We start from the raw sequence: 17,830 nt of genomic DNA, 5'->3' as shown, positions 1-17,830 counted from the left end.
TCTCACATCCCATCACAACTACTTTTAAGGCAGCCAATTCCACCTTCGGGCAGCCCTAATTTAGAAATCTTTTCCTGACATCAAGCTTACATTTGTCTCTGAAATTTCTGTTGTGAATAAATTCTTATTGATGTTTTTTATTTTGTTTTAAACATTACCAATCATCTCCCCAGTATCCTTCCCCCTTTTTCTCTCAGACAGCCATCTTATATGACAATAAATGATGTCAAAGCCAAAAAGGGAAAATACCCAAATCAAGTGTCAACAGACACTTCTCACCTTACATAAATTTGCATTATTCAAATTCAATTTTATGTAAAGAATTCTGAAATTTTAGCCAACCATTAATGATAAAGGCTACCTGCAGCAAGTGAATGGACAACAGGCTGCACATCTATGTTAATTTGACAGTCATGAGCATTAACTTTATCTTTCATTCATAATTGTGGACTCTTATGGTACCACATTTCATGTCTGCATTTTAGTACATTTTATAACTTGTGTAAAGGTATTGTGTATATGCCTTTGTTATACAGGCTAAGTGAAGTGGGTAGGTAGGGGCAAACTTTAGCCCTAAGTTTACATCCACCTCCAACTCTAACCCTTGGACTCTCACCCTAAATGCATCTTATTTCCATTACGTAAGAATCCCTTTACGTATTGGTCTGAAGAACGGTTCACTTATGTAAAGTGAGAACGGTTTGTACGTCACAAGTGGGAGAACATGCACGATGCCTTATATTCACAGCACTCCCTCCTCAGCAACAGGAACATCTTCCACCTCTTCTTCGGAGCCATGCTCGGGCTTCAGAATTTTGACTCATTCATTTGTGATTGTTTTTTTTTTTTTAAGGAGGGAGAAGTTATTTTTTCTGTTTACATTGTTTCAGTCATTATATATAGTGTCCTTGGCTCTGCTGACTTTATTCTGAATCACTTCATTTACAACATGCCAGACTCTTCTGTATTCATTGCATTCATCATTTCTTATAGTACAGCAATATTCTGTTATATTGTCGACTACGGTCTGTTTAGCCATTCCCTAGCTGATAAACAGGCAGCTAGGTGGTGCAGTGGATAAAGCCCTAGGCTTGGAATCAGGAAGATGTGAGTTCAAATCCAACCTCAGACACTTACAAGCTGTGTGACCCTGGGTGAGTCACTTCACCCTGTATGCCTCAGTTTCCTCATTTGTAAAATGATCTGGAGAAGGAGATGGCAAACCACTCCAGTATCTGTGCCAAGAAAACCCCAAATGGGGTCAGAGGCAGACAATGAACAAACAACAGATGACAAACATCTACTGTTTCCGGTTCTTCACTAATACAAATAGTGTAGCTAAACTTTGGTGTACATGGGGACTTTCTTCTAATCTATGGCCTCCTTTGGATGTAACCTCAGCAGTGGAGTCTCTGGGTCAAAGGGTAAAGATATTTTAGTAACTTTATTTGCATAATTCTAAAGGGCTCCCCAAAAGGACTGTACTGATTGACAGGTCTACAACAATGCACTCGAGTGGGTAACTTCCCCTAACTATCCCAACATTGACTATACCAACTTTTGGCATTTATGCCAACTTGTAGTATGTTAGGTGAAACTTCAGGGTTATTTTGATTTGCATTTCTCTTTGTGGTTTGCAGTATTCTTCCATATGGCTGTTAGTTGCTTGCAATTCTTTTCAGAACTGTTCATATCCTTTTGATGGGGTTGGGATCCAGGCCCCAGAAAGGAAAAACCCTGGACTTTCCCACATGGCCAAATCTTTGACAACTTATCTACTGGAGAATAGCCTTGGGTTATACACACACACACACACACACACACACACACACACACACACACACGAATGTGTGTGTCTATTTTTGTTCATACATCTTGTATGCCAAATCTTTATCAGAGAAATCTGACACAAAGATTTATTCCCATTTAACTGTTTCCCTTATTACCCTGGATGCATTTTGTTTGTGTTGAAACCTTTCAGTTCCATATAATCAAAGTTATGTATTTTAGCTTTTGTAATTGCCTCTGTCCCTTATTTGGATAATCCATGTCCTACTCATACCTAGGAGAGGCATATGATCTGTTTCTTTTCTAATGATTTCATGGTATTTATTTTTAATATTAAGGTCAAACATCCATTTAGAATATATCATGGAATATGGTGTAAGATGTTGGTCTAAACCTAATTTCTGCCAGACTGCTTTCCAGTTTTCCTCATTTTAATCAAATAAGGGTTCTTTCTTAAGTACATAATTTGTTTTAAAGTTAATCAAACATGGAGTTACTGAGTTCTATTGTTTCTGACTCTCCCTTGTTTAATCAGTTTCAATGATCTATTTTAATTTTTTAAATATTTTTCCAATTACATGTAAAACAGCTTCTAACATTCATTTTTTAAAATTAAGTTCCAAATTCTCTCCAACCCTCCCCTCCCCCTTCCTTGAGAAGGCAAGCAATTTGATATAGATTATACATGTGCAGTCATGCAAAATATATTCTCATAACAGCCACATTGCAAAAGAAAACACAGATTTCCACCCTCCCCCCCCCAAAAAAAAACCCAAGAAAGATAGCTTAAAAAGAAAGTATTCAAACTCCACCAGTTCTTTCTCTGGAGTTGGATAGCATCTTTCATCGTAAGTCCTTTAGAATTGTCTTAGATCACTGCATTGCTGAAAATAAGTCATTCACAGTTCTTCATTGCACAATGCTATTACTGTGTACAATGTTCTCCTGGTTCTGCTCACTTCACTTTGCATTAGTTCATGTAAGTCCAGGTTTTTCTGAAACCCTCCTTTCTTATAGCATGAATTTTTCATCATGATCATATACCACAACTTGTTCAGCCATTCCCCAATGGATGGGCATCCCCTCAATTTCCAATTCTTAGCCACCACAAAAAGAGCTGCTATAAATACTTCTGTACATATACATCCTTTTCCTTGTATCTCTTTGGGATACAGCCCTAGTAGTGGTACTGCTAGGTCAAAGGGCATGTAGTTTTGTAGTCCATTGGGCATAGTCCCAAATTGCTCTCCAGAATGACTGGATCAGTTCACAACTCCACCAACACTGCATTAATGTCTCCATTTTTACTACATCCCCTTCAGCATGTCATTTTCCTGTCATTTTAGCCAACCTGATATATGTGAAGTGGTACTTCAGAGTTGTTTTAATTTGCATTTTTCTAATCAACAGTGATTTAGAGCATTTTTTCATGTAACTATAGATAGCTTTGATTTCTTCTTCTGAAAACTGCCTGTTCATATCTTTTGACCATTGCTCAATCAGAGCAGACAAACCGAGACCTGGGAAAGACTTTAATTTAAAAAGGCCAAGGTCACTCCCACATCCCAGGCCCTCACCAAGTCATCTCAAATATTCTTTTCCCTGGATGGGAGTGAGGCTGATGCCTCTGCACAATCCTGCCTCACTTAAATCCAATTCATGAGCGTGCTGAGACATCACCCTCATGACACCATTGGTCCTCTTCAAGAATGAAGGACAGAAAAACAGCAACCAATTGGGAGGTGGCTCATATTCTCACAGATCTGACTCAGTTCTTCATATTCTGGAGAAATGCAACCGTTATCAGAGAAACTTGCTATGAAAGTATTTCCCAGTTTTACGCTTTCTTTCTAGTCATGACTGCATTGGATTTGTTTGTGCAAAGCCTTTTTAACTCAATGTAATAAAAAAAAATTACCCATTTTACTTCCTATAATGCTCTTTTTCCATCACAAATTCTTCCCTTACCCATGAATCTTTTCTCTTAACCATTACAAGACAGTTTTGATGACTGCAACTTTTATAATATACTTTGAGGTATGAGGTGCTATATTCCTCCTCGCCCCTATTTCTCTTCATTAATTCTCTTGATATTCTGGACCTTGCCTCTGTGCCATTTTCACTGGTTTTTCCTGGTTCTGCCCCTCTGGAGACAGAGCAAACGTAATCCCTCTTCCACAGAGCTAACATGCCACAAGTCTTCTCTTCTCCACACTAACCATTCTCAGATCCTTCTACTGAGCCTTGTCATATTTAAAATGTTTTCCACATTTTCAATGTCCTTCCTAAATTGTGATGCCCCTAGCAGAACCCAATACTCCAGATATGGTCCAACCAAGGCACAATGTAAAAGGACTATTGCCTTCTCATTCTTGGAAGCTGAAAGATTACAAGATTGCTCAAATCCTAAAGCAGTATTCTGGCTGACGGATTTTTATATTTGTTATTCATGTGGGTTTTCTCAAAAGTATGAACAGCCTGATAAGGTGGATGCTCTGAAAGATATTTTCCCTTCAAATATTACCAATCTCTCCACTATTTCTTTGATGATTAAATTATATGCTCCAAAGAAAGGCATAACCCCACACTCAACACATTTATAAGTTTTATCTCCAGGATGAATTATCTGATGTGCAGTAAACATCATGCTCCAAAAAAAGTGTATGCATATTTATTATTCTTCTAAGCTTTTGATGAAATATGGTTCTCTAATGACCAGTAAGTCAGTTTTTTAGATGGAAAGATTTCCTACATTGATTACATTGCTATGTATCATATGATACTGAGCAAAGTTTGTGCACTGACAAAAAGCCTTTCTCATATTAATTTCATTTTCATGGTTTCTTCATTATAAATTCTTTGATGTACAATAAGATGGGATCTTCCGTGGAAAGACTTTTCACATTCTTTACAATCTCAAGGCTTTTCTCTAGTAAGAATTATCTGATGATCACAAAGCCCAGAGTTCATGCAAAAGCCCTTCCACTTTATATTCATAAGTTTTCTCTCCAATATGGATTCTCTGATCAGCTATAGTCCTAGACTATATCAAAAAGCTTTTCCCCATCCATCACATTCATATAGTTTCTCTCTACTATGATATCTCTTATGTCCAATAAGATGGGATCTCCTGCAAAAGGTCTTCCCACATTCATTACATTCATAAGGATTCTTTCCAGTATGAACCTTCTGGTGTGAAGTAAGCTGTCCACTGAGGCGAAAGGCTTTCCCACATTCATTACATTTAAAAGGTTTCTCTCCTGTATGAATTCTCTGATGGACTGCAAGCAGAGACCTCCACTGAAAGTCCTTCCCACATTCATTACATTCATATGGTTTCTCTCCAGTATGGATTCTCTGGTGTGAAGTAAGCTGTGACTGTAGTCGGAAGGCTTTCCCACATTCAGTACATTCAAAAGGTTTCTCTCCCGTATGAATTCTCTGATGTACTATAATTAGAGACCTCCACTGAAAGGACTTCCCACATTCATTACATTCAAAAGGTTTCTCCCCAGTATGGATTCTCTGGTGTACGGTAAGCTGTGACTGCAGACGGAAGGCCTTCCCACATTCTTTGCATTCACAAGGTTTCTCTCCAGTATGAATTCTCTGGTGTAAAGTCAGCTGTCCACTCTGGTAAAAGGCCTTCCCACATTCATTACATTCATAACGTTTCTCTCCAGTATGAATTCTCTGGTGGACAGTAAGTTTTGTCCTGTGGCCAAACGCCTTTCCACATTCATCACATTTATAAGGTTTTTCTCCAGTATGAAGTATCTGGTGTAAAGTCAGCTCTAAGTTCCGGCGGAAGGCCCTCCCACATTCGTTACATTCATAAGGCTTCTCCCCAGTATGGATTCTCTGGTGGACGGTCAGCTGTGACTGCAGGCGGAAGGACTTCCCACATTCCTTACATTCACAGGGTTTCTCTCCAGTATGGATTCTCTGGTGTACGGTAAGTTGTCCACTCAGGCGGAAGAGCTTCCCACATTCATTACATTCATAAGGTTTCTCTCCAGTGTGAATTCTCTGGTGTGCAATAAGCTGTGACCTCATGAGGAAGGCCTTCCCGCATTCATTACATCCATAAGGTTTCTCTCCAGTATGAATTCTCTGGTGTACTGTAAGCCGTCCACTTAGGTGAAAAGCCTTCCCACATTCTTTACATTTAAAAGGCTTTTCTCCAGTATGAATTCTCTGGTGTAGAGTAAGTTGTGAGCTCAGCCTGTATGCTTTCCCACATTTGTTGCATACAAAAGGTTTCTCTCCTGTATGGATTCGCTGGTGTAAAGTAAGCTGTGACCTCAGTCGGAAGGCCTTTCCACATTCTTCACATTCAAAAGGTTTTTCTCCACTGTGGATTCCCTCATGTAGAATAAGCTGTGAATTCCAGCGGAATGCCTTCCCACAGCCTTTACACTCAAAAGGTTTCTCTTCAGTATGAATTCTCTGGTGGTGGGTAAGTTCTGTTGACCAAAGGAAAGTTTTCCCACATTCATTACACTCATATGGTTTCTCATCAGTGTGTAATCTCTGATTTTCCATAAGGTCTGGATGATTACTAAATGATTTCCCGTTTTCATTATCCTTAGGAACAATCAATTCTGAAAGGACTGATTCTACACCGAAGCTTCTACCGTTCTTAGTATATTCACGGTTTTTCACTTTGCTTCGCCGCTTCCTCTGGGTGATTTTTACTTTGTTAGAATGTTTCTCCTCATGATTCTGTAGGCTCTTTAAGTTGGTATCACATTCCCAGGCTTCTCTCAAATTTAAGACACAAGGACTGTCTACTTTGAGTTTTTCCCTGGAAGATTCTTCTATAAATTCGTCCAGTGAGGAACTTAACTCTTTGTTTTCAAGTCTAGTTTCCCAATCTGAAAGAAATAAAACAAGTAAACATTCCATGATAGCCTTGACACATATGGCCTGTCTCCTGTGTCTTCTATTAAGAAATAAGATTGTAATATTGTAAAAAGTAAAACAAATTATACTATAACCTTAAGTTTGGAGCCTTGAAATGTCCTTTGAAAACTATGAACTTGGATGGGAAAAAATACATCTTTATTTCAACATAACTGGTTCCCCTTGTAACTCTACATAGTTTTATTGCATGCATTTAAAAATATGACTCTGAGAAAAGGTCTTTTGGCTTTACCAGCTGGCCAAAGGCATCCATTATACACAAAGGATAAGAAGCCATGTGGTAAAAGGATTATGTCAATGATTATTATAATTAGAGTCAGATACACTATATGAAATCTTTCCCATGGATAAAAGACCCCGGTGAGACAGGTGGAGCAGTTATTACATGTTACAAAATAGGAAACTGAGGCTTATATAGATTTTTTTGTGACTCCCCTAAAGCATACTGCTAAGTCAGCGAATCACAGAATTTGAGAGGGAAGGGGTGATGGGGTACAGGCCCAAGCCAAGACCTTTGCCCCTCATCCCAAAAAAGGAATTTGGGTCCCATTTGTCTAAAGGAGTCTCCTTGAATTCTCCCACTTGATCAAGGAAGTCTCTCAGCATTTGCCTAAGGCTATAATCCTGTCAACTGGCCTTTCATCTCCTATACCCAATCTCCCAATTCTGCTACCCTTAAGTAGCCTAGCCCTCCACTGTCCTGCAGATGGCCCTCTCTCCCACCCTTGATCCTATGGAAACTCCATTTTACGTCCCAGTCACTCCCATCAAGATTCTCCACTCCTGGCCCTCCCATAGTCTTTCCTTATATAAGATTCATCTTGTCTCCACGAAGCTGCTCAGATTCTTTAAGAACCTAGCCAAAACTGAGTTCAAATCCAGCCTCAGACCAACACTTAACATGTACTAGCTGTGTGACCCTGGGCAAGTCACTTAACCCCAACTGCCTAAAAGCAAAAAAATTAAAAAAAGAACCGAGCCAATAGCTCAAACTTTTACAATCTAGCCAATAGCTCACAAATGGTCAGATTCCTTAAGAGTCTGGACAACATGGTGGATCTTCAATAAACCTTGGCTTTGGCTGAAAGAATGCTTGGGGTCGAATTCTTTGGGCAAGACTCATGTCTCTTGCTCTCAATATTTTGGGGTCCCAGCACCCCTAAACTTCTAAACCTCAACAGAAGGATCTTAGCAGCCACCCAGTCTAACCTACACACAAAAGGAATCTCATAATATCTGGTTGTTCGTCCGTCATACTGGAAGAAGACCAATGACATTATGAGGGTGATGTCTTGACTTGCTCCTGAATTGGATCTGAGTGAAGAGCTGCCCAAAGTCATCAGCCTCACTCCCTCATCCAGAGTCACCAGAGTCCAGTGGCAAGACAAGAGCCAAGGTGACTGGTGATGGCCCAGGATGCAGTGGGTGACCTTGGCCTTTTCAAATTAAGGTCTTTCCTAGGTTTCAGTCTGTCTGAGGCAACACCCATTTTAATGACTAAGGACTAGGTTAGAACTGAGGCACAAGGTGGTCTAGTTTACCATCTTGTTTGATACAAAAGTATCAATCTGGGAGGGGAAGACCCTCAGAGTTTCTGCCCAAAACAGAAAACAATTGCTATTTACACTCACTCTTAGCCATCAAAATCCAAACAATAAGCAAGAGAGGCTTGGGCTGGGGCCTGTTACTGGCCATTCAATGAAAGCCAGAGGGATTTCTATTTCTTTTTGTTGTGGTGGTGGTGAGGACAATTGGGGTTAAGTGACTTGCCCAGGGTCACATAGGTAGTTAAGTGTCAAGTGTCTGAGGCCGGATTTGAACTTAGGTCCTCCTGACTCCAGGCCTGGTGCTCTATCCACTGTGCCATCTATCTGCTCCGTGATTTCATTTTAAAGACATAGTCAGGTAGCTCCATCTGAATCACAATAGGCTTTTTAAAGCCTGCTTTTCTAGACTTATATTTCAAGAACTCATAAATGAAACCTTGCAAGACAAAGTGTAAATTGTCCCAGATTTGGGGGGAAAAAATGAAAATAAATAAATTGGAAAAAAAATTAGCCCTTAAACCACAAGATATCTTACAAAATACAAGCAACCAAAAGTTATATTCCTTCGGACAAGGGTACCACATGTAGTAAGGGAAGAAGGAGAAAGGAGGAAAGAAAGTGGGGGAAAGGGAAATGGAGAGGAGGGGAGAGAGAGAAAGAGGGAAAAAAGAACAGTAGCATTCTCCAATTCAAACTGGCAGGTTGGGTCCGTAAGTGAGGCAGAGATGAGCAAAGTCATCAGCCTCATTCTCTCTCTGTCTCTCTCTGTCTCTCTCTCTCTCTTTTGAGGCAATTGGGGTTAAATGACTTCCTAGGGTCACACAGCTAGTAAGTATCATGTCTAAGGCCAGATTTGAACTCAGGTCCTCCTGACTCCAGGGCTGGTGCTCTATCCACTGCACCACCAAGCTGCCCCTGCCTCATTCTCTCATCCATAGTTATAAGAGTCCAGCAGCAAGACAAAAGGCAAAACGACCAGCAACAGCCTGCATCATAATGTATTCAACAAATGGTCACTCAGCCTCTATGTGAAGACTCCAGTGAGAGGGAAACCTACCATCTCCTGAAGCAGAACATTCCACTTTGGGACAACTCTCACTGTTAAAGAGATTTTTCCTGAGAAAGACCCTCAATTTGTCTCCTTGTAACTCTCACCCACTGCTTGTGGTTCTGGTCTCTTAAGCCAAACCAGAACACGTCTGACTCTTGTTCCATGTGACAGCTCTTCAAATATTTGAAGACAGCTAACCCATCCCCCACCAGTCTTCCCTTCTCCAGGCTAAGCCCAGTTCCTGCTCCTCTTCTCTTCTCTGTTTGTACCATTTTGGGTGGTGATCTCATCAGCTCCTATGGATCCAACTATCATCTCCATGACCATGAATTCTAAGCTATTTATCCAGCCCTAATCTCTCTCCTGATCTCCAGTCTCTCAGCTCCAAGTGCCAAATGAACATGTCAACTTGGATTTACCATAGATATAGCAAACCCAGTGTGTTCAAAACTGAATTCATTACCTTTCCTCCTAAACCTTCTCCCAATCCCACTTTCCCTACTATTAGAGAAGGCGACACCACCCTTCCAGTCCTCCACACTCACAACCTAGACATCATACTCAACTCCTCACCATTTTTCAGTCTCCATGTCCAATCTGTTGCTAAGTCCTGTCATTTGTATCTCTGTAACATCTCTTACACATACCCCCTGATTTCCCGAGACATAGCCACTACCCTGGTGCAGACCCTCTCTGCCTCATACCTGCAATAATGGTGTGATGGCAGGTCTGCCTGCCACAAGTCTCTCCTATTCTAGAACCAAAGCCATTTTCCTAAAGTGCAGATCTAACCATGTCATCCCTCCACTTCATTAATTCCAGGGGCTCTAAGACTACTATAATCAATAGTGCTCTACTTGGCCAAAAGGGGGCTCTCATGGCACAGTGCATAGAGCACTGGTCCTGAGGTCAAGAAGACTCATGTTCCTGAGTTCAAATCTGGCCTTGGACACGTCCTAGCTGTGTGATCCTGGGCAAGTCACTTCACCCTGTTTGCCTCAGTTTTCTCATCTGTAAAATGAGCTGGAGAAGGAAATGGCAAACTACTGCAGTATCTGTGCCAAGAAAACCCCAAATGGTCACAAAGAGTTAGGCACAACTGAAATAAGTGAACAGCTGCCACATTTGGCTCCAGAGCCCTTCATATCACAGTCCCCGCCCTTCCTTCCAGTCTGCTTATACCTTACTCCCTTCCATACACTCTCCACGCGGTGACCCTGGCCCCTGCATGATCCTCACACGTGGCATGCCACCACCCCAGCTCCGCATTTTTACCATCATCTCCCCTTTCTAACTTCCCTGGCATCCTGCAAGTCTCAGCTAAACTTGACCCTTCACCAATAAGCCTTTTCTCAACCTCCTGGATGGTAGTGCCTTTCCTCTGAGATCGTATCTGACATGTCCTGTACGTATTGTTTGTGTACTGTTCCCCCAGTGGGCCATGAGCTCTTGAGAACAGGGATTATTTGCCTTTCTTTGCAACCTTGGTGCTAAGCACAGTGCCTGGCACATAGCAGATGCTTAATAAATGCTTATTAACTAGACACAACTATTTTTTAAAAAATGAGAACAGGGAAAGTGGAGCCAAAATGGTAAAGGCAAGGACAGCCTGAGCTGTCCCCAAACCCCTCCAAATACCTTTAAAAGTGACTAAACAAATTCTAGAGCAGCAGAACCCACAAAAAGATGGAGTGAAACAAATTTCCTGCCCAGGTACACTTGGAAGGTCAGTGGGAAAGGTCTGTCACACCTAGGTGAGAGTGGAGCACAGTCCAGCCCAGGACACACTAGGACAGACCCGGCACTAGCAAACCAGGAACAGGCCTTGGGACTGAATAAGCAGCAGCAGCAGCTGCTTCTGAGCTCTCAACCCACAGACATTAAGGGGTCAGAAGATTACAGGGGTCTCTGAGGCAGGACTGTGTTGCTTTGCCCGCTTGGATCTGGGTTGCACTCCTGGGTGCAGTCCGGGACATGTAGGAGCACTAGCACACCAGAGCTTGCTGCCACAGTGGACAAGGGACCCTCCTCACAGTCCCAGGGCGAGGAGGACTATCACACCTGAGATTGTGCCCACAGTAGAGGAGGAACTCTCGTCACAGTTCCAGGGCAAAAAAGAGTGCTTGTGGTCACTCACAGACCAGAACACAGGGCAGAAGAGCCTCAAATACCTCTCCTTAGATCATACTACCTTGGAAAAACAAAAAACTTACAGGTCCCTAGAAATCTCTCTGAAAACAAAACCCCTGAAGCTTGGCACAGCTCACCCTCTACACTGGAAGCAGAGCCCTACCTTAACAAAGAGCTGAAAAGTCAAGTAATAGGCTGGGGGAAATGAGCAAACAATAGGAAAAAAAACTCTCCGACTACAGAAACTTTGATGACAGGGAAGATCAAAACATGCACTCAGAAGAAAACGAAGCCAAAGCTCCTACATCCAAAGTCTCCACGAAAAATATGAATTGGTCTCAGGCCATGAAGAGCTCAAAAAGGATTTTGAGAATCAAGTAAGAAAGGTGGAGGAAAAATTGGGAAGAGAAATGAGAATGATGCAAGAAAATCATGAAAAAGAGGTCAACAGCTTGGTAAAAGAGACACAAAAAAATACTGAAGAAATAACGCCTTAAAAAATTTGACTATGCCAAATGGTAAAAGAGGTCCCAAAAGCCAATGAGGAGAAGAATGCCTTAAAAAGTAGAACTGGCCAAATAGAAAAGGAAAGCCAAAAACTCACCGAAAAAAAAATAACTTCTTAAAAATTAGAATGGAACAAATGGGAGCTAATGACTTTATGTGAAATAAAAAAAAAATAAAACAAACCCAAAAGAATGAAAAAATAGAAGACAATGTGAAATATCTCACTGGAAAAACAATTGACCTGGAAAACAGATCCAGGAAGGATAATTTAAAAATTATTGGACTACCTGGAAGCCATGATCAAAAAAAGAGCCCAGACATCATCTTTCAAGAAATTATCAAGGAAAACTGTCCTGATAGTGTAGAACCAGAAGGGAAAACAGAAACTGAAAGAATCTACCAATCACCTCCTGAAAGAGATCCCAAAATGAAAACTACCAGGAATATTACAGCCAAATTATAGAGCTCCAGGTCAAGGAGAAAATATTGCAAGCAGGCAGAAGAAAACAATTCAAATATCATGAAGCTAGAGTCAGAATAACACAAGATTTAGCAGCTTCTACATTAAAGCATTGGAAGGTTTGGAATATGATATTCTGGAGGGCAAAAGAGCTAGGATTACAACCAAGGATCACCTACCCAGCAAAACTGAGTTATAATCCTTCAGGGGAAAAAATAGATATACAATGGGAGAAGACTTTCAAGCATTCTTGATGAAAAGACTAGAGCTAAATAGAAAATCTGACTTTCAAATATAAGACTCAAGAGAAGAATAAAAAGGTAAACAGAAAAGGAAAATCATAAGGAATTTAATAAGGTTAAATTGTTTACATTCCTACACAGGAAGATGGTATTTGTAACTCCTAAGACCATTCTCATTATTAGGGTAGTTAGGAGTGTATATAGACAAAGGGCACAGGTGTGAGTTGAATATGATGGGATAATATCTAAAAAATAAAATTAAAAGTGAGAGAGGATTGTATTGGGAGAAAGACAAAGAGAGAAGTAGAATAGGGTAAACTGTCTCACTTAAAAGAGATAAGAAAAAGCTTTTATAATGGAGAGGAAGATGGGGGAGCGGTGATGAGGAGAACTGAGTGAATCTTCCTCTCATCAGAACTGGCTCAAAGAGGGAACAACATACACATCAATTGGGTATAGAAATCTTATCTTCCTCTACAGGAAAGTAGGAGGGGAAAGGGATAAAAGAAGAGCAGGATGATAGAAGGGAAGGCAGAGTTGGGGAGGGCACAGTCAGAAGCAAAACACTTAAGGGACAAGGTGGAAGGAGAGAATAAAATAAATGGGACTGGGAGGTAGGGGGAAATAGGATAGAGGGAAACACAGCAATAGTAACTGTGAAAAAAATTCTGAAGCAAGTTTCTCTCATAAAGGCCTCATTTCTCAAACATATGGAGAACTGAGTCAAATGCATAAAAATAAGAGCCATTCCCTAATTGATAAATGATCAAAAGATATGATCAGTTTTCAGGTGAAGTAATCAAAGCTATCTACAGCCATATGAAAAAATACTCTAACTCACTCTCGATTGAAGGAATGCAAATTAAAACAATTCTGAGGTACTCCCTCATACCTATCAGATTGGCTAACAGGACAGAAAAGCTAAATGACAAATGTTGCAAGGGATATGAGGAAAATGAGACATTAATGCACTGCTGGTGGAGTTGTGAACTGATTCAACCATTCTGTGGAGCAATTTGGAACTATGCCCAAAAAGTTATAAAACCACACATACCAATACCACTTCTAGGTCTGTATCCTAAAGAAATCACAAAAATGGGAAAAGGACCCATATGTATAAAGATATTTATAGAGGCTCTTTTTGTGGTGGCAAAGAACTGGAAATTGAGGGGATGTCCACAACTGGGGAATGGCTGAACAAGTTGTGGTATATGAATGTTATGGAATACTACTGTGCTATAAGAAATGATGAACAGGCAAACTTCAGAAAAACCTGGAAAGACTTACATGGCCTGATGCAAAACGAAATGAGTAGAACCAGGAGAAAACTGTACACAGTAATAGCCACAGTGTGCAATGACTAACTTTGACAGACTTGGCTCTCCTCAGCAATGCAAGGATCTAAGACATCTCCAAAAGACTCATGATGGAAAATGCTATCCACATCCAGAGAAAGAACTCTGGAGTCTGAATGCAGATGGAAGCAGACTATTTGCTCTCCTTTTCTTTTGTTGTTTTGTTTCTTCTTTCTCATGGTTCCTCCCATTAGTTCAAATTCTCTTTTACATCATGACTAATGTGAAAATATGTTCAATATGAATCTATAAGTAGAGCCTATATCAGATTGCACACCATCACGGAGAGGAGGGAGGAAACAGAGGGGAAGAAAATTTAAAACTCAAAATCTTATGGAAGTGAATGTTGAAAACTAAAAATAAATAAATTATTTCAAAACAAAACAAGAATACCCTCTGACCTAGCAATACTGCTATTAGGTCAAAAAGCAATACTGCTTTTTTTAGTTTCTTTATTTTTCTTGAAGTTTTTTTTTGTCTATGTTTTCTTTCACAACATGACTATTATGGAAGTGTTTTGCATGGCTACACATGCATAACCTATGTTGAATTGCTTGCCTTCTCAATGAGGGTGGGGAGGGAGGAAGAGAATTTGGAACTCAAAGTTTTAAAAACAAAGGTTAAAAATTGTTTTTACATGTTAACTGGGGGAAATAAAATGCTAAAAATAAAAAGATAAAAATGAGAACAGGAATACAGCATTACAAAATACATAGAAGACAAAGGTTCTGAGGAAATAAGAAAGCAAATGGGACATACTGTGCTTTCTTTTGTTGCAATTAATATATACCTTTAAGAGAGAAGTCATCCAGAAGATGACTGCTGAGAATGAGGTGGGAAGGAAAAGTGCTCTCCCCTCCTAAGGCTGTAGGGGCTGACCGATACAAGGACAGGAAGGACACTTGCCCGTAGAAGTGAGGCTTTCAGAAGCTGCTGGTGCCCAGGGGCCTCTGCTCTTCTCCAGATGCCTGGAGTCTTTGAGGAGAGCTCCCTGGTCCTGCCTGCTCCGAGGGCTCGGGCCTCACTGGCTCCCCCACTCACCTGGACGGCCGCTTCCGGAGAAGCCTTCCCCGGGCCTCCACGGTGCCTCCCCTTGCTCCAGCCGGCAGATCACATCTGGTTTGGATCCCGCAAGTCCTGCTGGGCAGATGAGAAGCAGCTGAGGACATGCCCCTCAGCACCCCGACTCAAGCCCTAGCTTATAGGGTCAAGGCCCACAAATAGAGCAAAGGGCCTGCACAGAGGACAGTGCAGGTCACTGCTGGGGGGGAGAAGCTGGAGCCCGGGGGATGGGCAACGAAGGGGGATGAGGGGGATGGAGAGGGAAACAAAGGGGGGGGATGGGGAGGGTCAACTAAGGAGGGGGCCCTTCTCTACCTCCGGCAGCCCCGGCTCCCAAGGGCGCCCCCTCCTCACCCACGCAGACCAGGTTCCCGTAGTTCTCCAGCATCACCTCCCGGTACAGCTCCTTCTGGGTGGGGCCCAGCTGCCCCCACTCCTCCCAGGTGAAGTCCACGGCCACGTCCTGGAAGGTCAGTGACCCCTGAAAGACCCAAGCCCCGTTCGCTTGCCCAAGGCCAGCCCAGGGAGGGGAGGGCGGGCTGGGCAGCTGCCTCTGGGACCCCGGGGAGCGCAAGCCCCCTTCTCCATCCCCCAGGGAGGGGGTATGGGGACACTAGGCTCAGGACACTCAGGGGTCAAATCAGGCCTCAGGACCCGGGCAGGTCCATCTGTAAAATGAGAAAAAGAGCGGGCGCTACATAAATGAGGGTGGGGCCTGCAGGGGGGGGATCAGTGGGGCAGTGTGGACTAACCACCTACTTTGTGCCGGCCTCAGCAGGCTGAGGAACAAATAGGCATAGAGGGAGGGCCCAGACTCCCTCCCCAAAGCCTCCAGAAGATGGGTGGGGTGGGCGGAGCCCCTCACCTGGCGGGGCTTGGCTCTCAGGTGGGACGTGGGAGCCATGCCTTCCTTCTCCTCCGCCGCTGATTGGCTCCTGCGCCTGGCCCTGCTAGAGTGACCAATGGGAGGGCGGGCCCGCGGAGGGGGCGTGGCGTGGCTAGGCCCAGCACTCACAAGTCACTGCGCAGGCGCGGCCCGCTCCGAGGTGGCGGCCTCCGGCTCCACCAGCCCGTGGCTTCCCAATGTCCCCTTCCCCTTCTGAGCCTCCTCGGCCGGCTGCGCTCCCGCCCCCACTCACGGTAGCCCGGGACACAGGGACCCCGAACTGAGTTCCGCCGACGGAAGGAGGAGCCTCGGGAGCGGAAGTGACGAAAAACGGGAGCGGCTCCGCCCTCCCCGGCGCTGAGGGGGCCGCTGAGCCTCAGTTTGGGCATGAAAGGCCTTCTGGGAGTTGTAGGCCGGTGTCTTAGGGAGGGAGGAGAAAGGAGTGTTCTGCGCCTGCGCATTCTCCTTAGCCTTCTACTCCTGGGCACCTCCCTCCCGTCCCTTAGGTGGAAAGAGCGCAAGTCCTTCTGGGAATCGTAGTTCTCCCTCTACACGCTCTTATAGGGGAAGAGGGAGAATAAGGCAAGGTGGCCTAGGCCAGGTGCGTATTTTTCCTATCTCCCCACCCCCTTCCTCCTCCCTTGTCATCTTCCTCTCTGTCCCTCCTCCTCCTCCTCCTCCTCCCCCCTTTCCTTCCCTCTTCCTTCCCCCCTCCTCTTTGCACCTCCTCCCTTTTCCTCCCTATTTCCTCCTCTTCTTCCTTTTCCTCTTCCCCTCCTCCACCCACTTCCTCCTTCCCTCAGCAGGAGCCTCTAGGCCACCTGGTACTTTTTAGCATCATAGATAGGGAGCCTGGCCTGGAGTAGGGAAGACCCGAGTTCAAATCTAGCCTCAGACATTTACTGGCTAAGTGACCCTGGGCAAGTCATTTAACCCTGTTTGCCTCAGTTTCCTCATCTGTAAAATGGGGATAAGAACGCCCCCTACCTGCCAGCGTTCTTGTGAAGTAATGTTTGTAAAGTGCTTAGCATGACGCCTTGTGTGTAGGATGATCCATGAAAGTGTTAACTGTATTATTATTAACATGTGTCAATGTGGACTGGTTTCCTTCTAGGCCCAATTCTTCAGTCTTCTCTCTCCTTTGGTGCTGTTTCACAAATTCCTTTTTTCAAATTTATAATTTATTTTTTAACATTCTTTTCTTTCTAAATTTGGAGTCCCAGAGTGTCTCCCTTCCACCACTGCCCCACCCACAGAAAAGGCAAACAATTTCACAAGTTCACAAGGACCTGAGGTCCTTGATTTTTTTTAATTTTGAAAGTATCTTATTTTGGTCCAAATACGCATAAAAATGATTTTGACATGAATTTTTAAGTTTTGAGTCCCAGATCCTCTCAATCCCTCACTCTCCTCCCCTCTCATTAAGAAGGCAAGCAATTTGATACAGGATTTACCTGCAGTCATGCAAAACATATTTCCATATCAGTCATGTTGAAAAAGAACATAAAAATAACGTTTTAAAAAATGCATGCTTCAGTCTGTGTTCAGACTCAGTCAATTCTTTCTCTGGAGGCAAATAGCATTTTTCATCACAGTTCTTCAGAATTGACTTGGATCATTGTATTGCTGGGAATAGCTAAGTCATCCTGCCACATTGGGAACTTATACAATGTTCTCCTGGTTCTGTTTACTTCACTTTACCTCTATTCATGTAAGTCTTTCCAGTTTTTTTCTGAAAGCATCCTGCTTCTCATTTCTTGTAGCACAAATAGTATTCCATTATAATCATATACCACAACTTGTTCAGCCATTCCTCAATGGATGGGCATCCCCTCAATTTCCAATTGTTTGACACCACAAAAAAAGCTGCTATAAA

General features: G+C 42.8%; 1 protein-coding gene across 3 annotated transcripts; it reads right to left on the bottom strand.

The window, feature by feature from the left end:
• Positions 1–1,274: 1,274 nt before the first annotated feature.
• On the bottom strand, positions 1,275–16,278 carry LOC110201749 (uncharacterized). 3 transcript variants are annotated; one of them, XM_020977603.2, is made up of 4 exons: positions 15,934–16,278; positions 15,423–15,549; positions 15,048–15,146; positions 1,275–6,665 (listed from the first exon to the last, which is right to left on the bottom strand). In XM_020977603.2, exons 1-4 carry the CDS (start codon positions 15,970–15,972, stop codon positions 4,837–4,839), a joined length of 2,094 nt encoding a protein of 697 aa, XP_020833262.1. In that variant the 5' UTR covers positions 15,973–16,278; the 3' UTR covers positions 1,275–4,836. The 3 variants fall into 3 exon arrangements, with proteins under 3 accessions (XP_020833262.1, XP_020833263.1, XP_078008014.1); XM_020977604.2 differs by having other exon boundaries at positions 15,048–15,143; XM_078151888.1 differs by having other exon boundaries at positions 15,423–15,531.
• Positions 16,279–17,830: the final 1,552 nt, after the last annotated feature.

The sequence above is a fragment of the Phascolarctos cinereus genome, unplaced genomic scaffold, assembly GCF_003287225.1.
Source record: "Phascolarctos cinereus isolate Bilbo 61053 unplaced genomic scaffold, phaCin_HiC Scaffold_4;HRSCAF=312, whole genome shotgun sequence".
In the NCBI taxonomy this organism is placed as follows: domain Eukaryota; kingdom Metazoa; phylum Chordata; class Mammalia; order Diprotodontia; family Phascolarctidae; genus Phascolarctos; species Phascolarctos cinereus.
Note: the sequence above shows the minus strand (reverse complement) of the source record. Positions and strands in the feature narration are given on the sequence as shown.